General features: G+C 36.8%; 1 protein-coding gene across 3 annotated transcripts; it reads right to left on the minus strand.

The window, feature by feature from the left end:
• Nucleotides 1-2,512: 2,512 nt before the first annotated feature.
• On the minus strand, nucleotides 2,513-8,077 carry LOC113292971 (cyclase-like protein 2). 3 transcript variants are annotated; one of them, XR_003331982.1, is made up of 9 exons: nucleotides 7,919-8,077; nucleotides 6,259-7,806; nucleotides 6,052-6,096; nucleotides 5,469-5,541; nucleotides 4,786-4,883; nucleotides 4,022-4,092; nucleotides 3,343-3,483; nucleotides 3,064-3,252; nucleotides 2,513-2,831 (listed from the first exon to the last, which is right to left on the minus strand). XR_003331982.1 is itself a non-coding variant. In XM_026541770.1 (8 exons), the coding sequence occupies exons 2-7, from the start codon at nucleotides 6,458-6,460 to the stop codon at nucleotides 3,358-3,360; spliced, it is 615 nt and encodes a 204-aa protein (XP_026397555.1). In that variant the 5' UTR covers nucleotides 6,461-7,806; nucleotides 7,919-8,077; the 3' UTR covers nucleotides 2,871-3,252; nucleotides 3,343-3,357. The 3 variants fall into 3 exon arrangements, 2 of the variants coding, with proteins under 2 accessions (XP_026397555.1, XP_026397560.1); XM_026541770.1 differs by lacking the exon at nucleotides 2,513-2,831 and having other exon boundaries at nucleotides 2,871-3,252; XM_026541775.1 differs by lacking the exons at nucleotides 2,513-2,831; nucleotides 3,343-3,483 and having other exon boundaries at nucleotides 2,871-3,252.
• Between the last annotated feature and the right edge of the window lie 1,014 nt (nucleotides 8,078-9,091).

The raw sequence follows: 9,091 nt of genomic DNA on the forward strand, positions 1-9,091 counted from the left end.
ATCTATTCAATGTTTTGGAAGAGAGTTAAAGAGTTCTTTTACGGGCATACCGCGAATCCAATAACCGTTAATGGAGAGACTTGGCATTTCGATTCAACTACATAAAAAGTGCAATGCGAGAGTATGTTAAAGTTAGAAATATGGTGTACCAACATCATCCACAAGCTCCTATTAGGGAAAAAGTGAGTAATCCGATAATATTTATACTTATGTCATCGTTAAAAGTTCTCATACTAACATACGAGAATTCATTGAATTTCAGCTAGAACGTTTCAATGGGCTTTGGAGAATTCGTAATGGGGAAACTAAGTTCATTCATCACAAAGAATATACGACGTTGTACCGACGTGCTCGGAGGTTCATTGATGAAAATTTGATGTGTCAAATTCTGGATTTCCCATATTGAATCCTAATTTCCTAAACTATGTAATGAATATTTTGTTTCTGAAAGTAAGGTATAATCAGATATGTGGACATCCCTAAACACCGATTCTTACAATCGGTTTTTGTGTGTATTGAAAAAACCCGATTCTGGGTTTACTCCGTCCTTTGAAAAAACTCAACCCAGAATCGGTTTACAACTGCACTAACATCAACCGATTATGGATCGAGTTTTTAAAAAAAAAAAAAAAAAAAGTTCAAGTTTTGATGATGAATTAATGGTCATGGACTAGCATTAGTTCTGAACTAAGCTTCATCCAAAAATACAGTTCTTGGAGCATTGGTGATGGTCACTCTATTCTTATTTGGAAGCATAATTGGGTGCAGGGTCTTAATGTTCCTCCTTCTCCCAAAATTGGTGTCACAAATGCTGAGCAATACAAGTACTCCCTCCGTTCCTTTTTAATAGGCTGGTTTCCTAAAATAAATGTTTTAAGAAAATAGGTTTTTCCTAATTGGGAAAGTCAAATGTTACTTTAGTTTTTTGTGACCACTTTTCTCTTAACTTCTTTTGATGACAAGTGTCATGTGGACCATTTCACTGTACTTCTTTTGCTGACAAGTGTCATGGGGACCATTTCACTTCACTTCTTTTATTAACAAGTGTCATGAGGGCCACTTTCAGTGATTAGTTCCCTTAATTTCCTTAATTTTCTCTAAAACAAAACCAGCCTATTAAAAACGAATGGAGGGAGTATGTTCCAGCTCTTTTCTCCTGACACTATAAGGTGGAATTCTGGTTCAATTCTATCTCTCTTTGAAGACTGCACAACAAGACTTATCCTCTCTATGAGATTTTTTCCTCAGTATGAAGACAAAATGGTTTGGACCTTAGAGAGAAATGGACAATTCACAGTAAAATCTACTTATAAAAAAGATGTATGAAGAACAAAGCTCTAATGTTGTGATCTCTCCAAGAATGAAGATGGTTTTTAAGAGACTATGGAAACTGCCTCTTCTTCCAAGAATCACTCAATTCTTATGGAAATGCGTGAAGGATATTCTCCCAACTAGAGACAAGCTCACCTATGCAATACAGAATGGAGATTTCAGTTGTCCTTTCTGCTCTCAAAAGATTGAAACAACTACTCATTGCATTCTTGAATGTTCTCTGGTAAAACCTGTCTGGTTTGGTGTTCTGGGTATTCATACACCTGATAACATTAATCTGGTGGCCTGGATTTGCACTTTCTTTGATAACCTTCAAACCAGTCATATCAATGAAGATAACATCTACAGAATCACAATAGTTGCTTAGTGTATTTGGTCTCAGAGATGTGATAAAATCTTCAAAGATTCGACAACCACTCCAGAGGTCATTATTCAAAAATGCAGGAAGTACATTTCAGATTATGCAGAAATGTCTCGTAAAAACCCCAACAACTAGGGGTGTAAATAATACTCGGCCTGCCTGTATCCGCCCGAGCCCGCCTGTACCCGAAGTAGCCCAAAGCCTGTTATGGCCCGTCATGGACCACCCGGCCTGGCCTGGATTAATTTATTGGGCGGTCTCGGGCTTTGCGATTAATTATGATGCCCGACCTGATACCCGGCCTGGTGCCCGGCCTGAAAGCCTTCTATGTGCCATTAATCATTTAATATCCTCTTAAAAAGACTTAAAAGTTACAATTTTATAATTGTCAATTTTGTGTCAAGAAAAATAAAATATATAATTGTTTTTTTACTTATAATTAACCTTTTCAAAACATTAATGGTAATATATTTTCTTATTAGAAAGTTTATTGTACTCTAATTAATTATTTATTATCGGCTAAAATTAGAAATTTGTCAGTGTAATTTAAATATAAAATAATACTATCACTTACGATATGCGATGTTGGAAAGGAAAGGATATTGTGTTTAATACCGTTCATTTGAAAATTTAAATTTTAAAAAAAAGATTCAAAATAGTGGCCTGTCCGGCCCGATCTGGCCTTCCCGTATAAAAAGCGGGCTTTGGGCGGTCTTTGGGTAGCAAATTATCTACTTGTGCCCGGCCTGTCCGGCCTGAATTTGTTTACGGGCTCATAAATATTAAGCCTGGCCTGCCCGGCCTGTCTTAGTTTTTGGATCGGGCGGCCCGGCCTGCCCGAATTTACACCCCTACCAACAACATAGGCAAATTAGAAATAATTTGCATTGGTCTCCACCTCCAAATGGAGTTTTTACTTTTAATTCTGATGATTCTTATCGTGATAACTCTGGTGGCACTGGTCTCATTATCCGTGATTTTGCAGGTCATCACAGAGGATCGAAGTGTATCTGTCTAGCTGAATCATCTAGTCCGGAGCATGCAGAGTGCAGTGGTTTATGGGAGGCTGTTAAGTGGGCAAGAGAACTGGAAATGCAGGAGTTTTATTTTGAACTGGACTCAAAGCTCGTGGTGGATGCTGTCAACAAAGATGATTACAACTTAGACTGGAGATTACACAACCTTATTAAAGATATTAAGAATTTATTTCAACCATTTAGCTCTTGGCACTGTTCTTATGTGCAAAAAGAGAAGAATAAAGTAGCGGACGTGTTGTCCAAGTTGACTAGAATCGATAAACTTAATAGAGTTCGGTTATCTGAGCCTCCTGGTAACATTCAAAGTTTACTGGAAGAGGAAGCTAAACTTACAATATATCTGCGCTGTACACTAGTTATCTCTTGCGGTACCTTTAGACCTTGTGAATTGTTCTCTCTTAAGCAAATACGTGCTAACCTAATCCTGCTCCGTGCCTTTAGGATGCTGCTAATTTGGCTTCAAACTGCGGAAACGCTCATTTTTGCAGAAATAAGAATTACAACAGCTCCTCAAACATGCTCCTGCACACTCACATTCAGATCAATCAGTATTCAGAAGCCGTTACCCCAAGTAAATAAAACGAGGGGACAACTGATGTACAAGAGACTTACACAAAGACTGACTCATCATTTTATGAGAATGCATCGTAGTGGGGATCCCTCAGCACCTAGTAACCTTAGAGGTAAGCAATGCACATTGTATAACCCTGCCTCGATGTCATCCAATTTTAACCCTTCCACAAGAATGATCTCCTGTAAATACTTGGTCATCAATTATCACTAGATCCTTGCTATTGGATGAGATTTTTAACTCATTTACAAGGAAAGTAAAGACAGGCGTCACAGACCATATAGACCAAATGTGAGCCTTATTCTAGTGAGAAGTAACATCAAGTGTTTTGTCCTTTCATTGATGAAAAGTCTGCTACATGAGAAAGTGCCTAAAAAGGATAAGAGGTGATCTATATGATATGAAAATCACAAACATATTAAAGACAGAAATAGAGAACTGGCATTTTCCATATCAACAACTGATGATCTGGTGAAGGTGATGATTCAGGGGGTATTGTGGTTCTAGCAAAAAAAGGGTACCAAAATACATGGGCCGTTATCATGATCACACTACAACACCTAGCTTAATCACTTTCAGTTGTAGACCACATGTTAAAAGTGACATTAATTATATGTATCCGTATATTTCTAGAAAAACAGTGTTTGTTCGGCATCAAATATAAGTCCCACTAATAAATAAAATATAAATTGAAAAAGAGATCAGGTTGGTGTTTATTACCCTGCCTTCTAGAAAAACATAGTGAGAAGGAAGCAGATCGTCATAAGCAGCAGCAGATAAGTAATCAATTCCTAGATTTCACAATATACATCTCAGTTAGCAGTGACTTTTCTTTGCAAGTAATTATTACAAGAAGGTAAACGCAGAACATGATAAATGAAATCCTAACGAAGATGCCAAAACAAAATCCATGATAACAGACTGTGTAACGCATAATTGCAACAAAAGGTCGTGCACCACAAGGCATTAACTTAAGTGAATAAATTTTCATTCTTTAACTAATGGATCTTGATTTCTTTGCAAGGTAAACATACCATAAAAACAGATTGTTTTCTTCATAAGCTTTAAAATATAGGACTTGGATATTCCATAGAAAGGTAATCTTTTAGGCCGATACATGAGAACACTGAAAAAGGATACACTACCTTCGTGCTCTGCTTATTACTAAAAGAACACCCTTGTGCTCTCTAGATATTGGCCTTGAATAACCTCTTTTCTACTATTAGAATTGGGCTTGCTGCCAAAATGAAATTTTGCATCTCTCAAGCGTACATTCACGAGGTCATTTGCACCAACACAAAATAGATAGTTTCTTTGGTATAAAATCTTAAAACTAAAGAACAACAGTATGTTGGATGCAATAAAACTTAGAGATGAAGTCCCATATAACGTTATGTATATTTATTTATTTTTCAAAAAGAAGTATCGAAATATCAGGACATGAAATAGTAATTATTGGTGAGTAATGAGTATGTATATCTCACCAACTAGCTTGATGTCAGTATTCTCGACCAGCCATTTTGCGCCATCCTTCATAAATCCAACATAGCTCGTGTCAAACTCTGTTTTCCACATGAGCTTCCTGAGTTGGAAACGGTAATTGGTCATCAGTTTACCTAATTAGACAGATGTTAATTATAACAGGGCACTAAGGTCTAAGGAGGATACAGAACGGTGCGTGCATAATGTCACAGACTCTGAGGTTCATATTTGAATTGCCAGAAAATACTCTATGTGAATGTTTTCCAGAACTGAACAACTAAACGGAGACAACTAAACGGAGATGTGATCAGTTTTTGTGAGCCAACCATGAATGGCAACAAGTAAACTAGTTATTCCAATAAAAAGTTCTTGATTTGGGTATGCCAATGGTCACGTCCTTCATTTTTTCTCGCTGAAGGGAGCACAGAAGTTATTACACCATTAGGTATGTGGATATCTTTATACTAATTAGTAAAAGCTAGTAAGAAAGGAAAACTTTAATCCCGGAAACAAATGCCTAGAAAAACAGGAAGAAGGAAGATAGTAAAGTCTTTTAATCGACTAGAAGGTTTGATGTAATATACAACGAATAATGGCAGCCACTTTATCAAAATTGCATCACAAAATTTGTATGAAAGTTATCATCCTCCTAAGACAACATCGTGATAGGGAAACTACGAAGTACCTGTCGGTGTTTAATGTTCTGAAAAGCACGCGCTTAACTCCTTTGGGAATATGTAAGGATTTCATAACTTCAGCTGTAAGACGCAAAAAACTGTTATCGGCTAATCAATTATCAAACTATTAATAGTTAACTGACAAACGCAGTACATAAAACTTCACAGTAAATGTAACAAAAATGCACTAACAGCTGGTTTTGAACAAAAATTGTATTTGTTGGTGGCTAAGGTTAAATAACAGTTATTTACTAGTTAACGAACAAAAGATAGACGATTTCCTGATTTTTTTTGATAACTTTCCAATTCTATTGTTTTGGATTTGCCACAGGATTTTGGAATCCAAGGGTGAACCAGAACGAGCCATGTTTCTGCACCATACTCTTACTAAGTTTCGTTTTGATTCAAATCCTAAAGTAGTAGGATTCAAGACAGAAATTGGCAATCATTAAGTGAAACAAAGGATGCTTTATGTATGTTCTGTGATCTAGCCTGCACCCAAAGAATTTTCCTACATTTCACAAACATCTAAGGTGACAATTAATCATGGTAAATTGAATTTACAGAAGTTGATTGGGTGTCGAAAATTACCAGTTATATTACTGTTCCTTGGAACATCAACTAAGAAAGCTGGACCTGTGAAACCAACAAACAAAATTGTCAGTATGGCCAATGGTGTAAACCCTAAACCCTAGCTTCAAAATTATTATGATTTGAATTTTAAAAGTTGAACTCTTTATCAATTAATCATTACAACTTTGTCGAAGTAAATAAAGAGAGTGAGTGTAGGGTGCATACCATTGAGAACCTCAAGATCAAGTGTATCAACATCAAATCCAGCATCAAAATAATGATCAAAAACATGACCAGGTGCATCAACATGAGTACCAGTATGAGTAGGCAACTTCATCTCAGAATTATTAGCAAGAGATCCATTTTTGATACTAGCAGGTAACCATAAAAACTGACCTAATCCTTCTGTAGATCCCCAAGAAGGCATAGTGGTTCTATAAGTATGACTAATATCAAATATTCTTCCTCCTCCATGTACTTCCCTTCTCTCTGGAACTAATTCTTCATCAACAGTGTTCCAAGCTTTACATGATTCTGATGGGTAAGCTTTGCATGAATCTGATGTTGCTACTACGGATGAAGTGATAAAGGTACATAGTAACAGCAGAATCACCTAAGGATTGTTACTCTTCATCATTATCTTGTGATTTTGTCTTCGATTGAGCTTTAGTCTACTTTACCCTTGGAAACAGTCAGCAGCACTCCACTTCTCAAGTACTAGATGGATGGATAGGCTTCCGGTCGGTCACGAGTCCTACGAGGAGTCGAGGTGACACGTGAATGTTGTTGGACATGGTTGTCATGAGCCCGCTCCCGAAGGGTAATTTCATTTGATGAATAAACGAATTTGGATGTGGTTACTATTTGCCATTCCATCAAATTTATATGATTAAATTGATGATAATATCTTGTTTATTATTTGATATCTTAATAAAGAAGCTACTTTATTAAGATATTACAACTTGCCATTCGATCCACTGATAATAAAGTAGCAACTTTAAAACAATAGAAAGATAAGTATAGAACTATAGATAAGGGAGTAAGAACGAATTAAGGGAAGATAAGTAGCACTAATGACTAGAGTAAAGATATTTCAGACTCGATACATTTTTGGGTCCTCGTCATGGTCATGACTCATAAAGAAAATTGGCATCTAGGTGCGACTTCTTTGTGGTCGGTGATTTCTGTTCATTCTTATCCATAAAAAAACGAAAACGACAGGAAAAATAAATAAACAACATTTTGAACAAATTTATCACCAACAGTACTTCATTGGCTTAATAATGTTTTTTTAATTAGGAAGGTAACAACCACCAAGATCATCATAAATCAGGTAAACTAACTAAAATCCAACAGATAACTTAATTGCAAGCTTAATTGAAACCATAACCCCTTTTTTTTTCATTCTTGTGGGCTATGAACTACTAAGCAGATTACAAACACACACAAACCAAGTTAAACAAAGACGAATTAACGTAAAGTGTCCTCATCGGTGTTGTGGGTATTATTAGTAGTTGATGAGAAAGCAAAGTCTTTAGCAGACTGATAAGTACTTGCTATTGAGGCTGCAGCACCAGCAAAGATACCTGGGGTGGCAGCATGGGCAGGGGCGGCAGCATCACTATCCACCTTGCTGTGTTCATCGTGTTGAGGAGGAGGTACTACTTGTTCATGAACGACTTGGATGTTTTCAGTTGTAGTCTTTTCTTCTCCATGTTCTCCTGCTGAGTATGTTCTATGATCTACTGTATCCACCGTCACCTGTTCAGTTTCCTACATACATAATCATACCAAGAGATTAAAACTACAGATTCAGATTAAAAAAGAAAACCACAAAAGGATAAAATGAAGCATACTGAAATTAATTAATCAAATCTATGAATACCTTGTTTAACAGAGTGTCATTGGATGCCATGATAGTTGAACTAAAAAGATTGATCAGAATAATAGGACTTGATAATATTTTTCTCTATCTAAATTATGTTTCGAAGCTCTGATTTTTTTTTCTTCTCTGCGATCTGTTCTTCTTATAGGGAGAAAAGGTCGTGTAGGGCATTGATTCGCAGCTGGCTTTGTGTGGTGGTGTTGAATGACACGTGAAATGCCGAGTCACGCCACTACCGACATAAAATAAGTATTATGTTCGACTCGACATGGACAGTGGGCATACTTTCAAAGATATATATCAATGTCACAGATATTTTCAACAATCAAGCTGGTATTGTGCGCTTCAGCTGCAGCGTGGGGTCTATTTCGGATAACCCAGTGGGGGTAACTAATCTCAGAAAGAGTAAAAATGGAGCGCCCAATAACAAACCATCCGCCCGTCACAGAATTTGAAATGCCCATCCGAGTAAGAAAATTAAAGAGAAAATTATCCTCGTGACACTTAAAAATGAGGGTATCACACACACAAGGATTGAAGATTAACCGACAGTTCGGCATTTATATCAACCTTAAAGGTGAGAATAGTTATGGGTTCATGAATTAAAGTGAAAAATCCATTCATATATTCACGGTAATAATAATTAAAGTGAAAAAGGGTGAAAGCTATAAAGGGCATCACTATCATTTCACTTTGTACGATGAGAATCATGAGAGATGTGTCTGCACAGTTCTTTCATTTCGTCCGTGACGCGAACAAAGATGTAGTTCACGTGAACGAAAATGTAACAATTTTGGAGATTATCGTTTGGAAATTTCTGTAGAATTTACTGTCAATTTGGAAAACGCTTCGTTGATAGGATGTGTCATACTACTTCATACAACAAGAAAAACACGGCTGAAGTCTAGTATACCCGGTGGAGCGCAATTACTAGTATGTCTTATCGGAATTAGAGTGCACTTGGCTTCGTCACTTTTTGCAGGTGATGGAGATATGTTTATAGATTGTTTGAGAAAAATCCACACCACAACATTAACAATGTGGCATAAATGTGTGCCATTAGCTAGAGACTTGTCCTGGCTACAGAGTTGGATTATCATCAAATACAAGTGGACAGTTGCGGTATACAGTTGTGCATGGGTCAGTGTCAATGTGCTTGGATGATGAGCATCT

This window comes from Papaver somniferum, chromosome 1 (genome assembly GCF_003573695.1).
Source record: "Papaver somniferum cultivar HN1 chromosome 1, ASM357369v1, whole genome shotgun sequence".
Taxonomy (NCBI): Eukaryota; Viridiplantae; Streptophyta; class Magnoliopsida; order Ranunculales; family Papaveraceae; genus Papaver; species Papaver somniferum.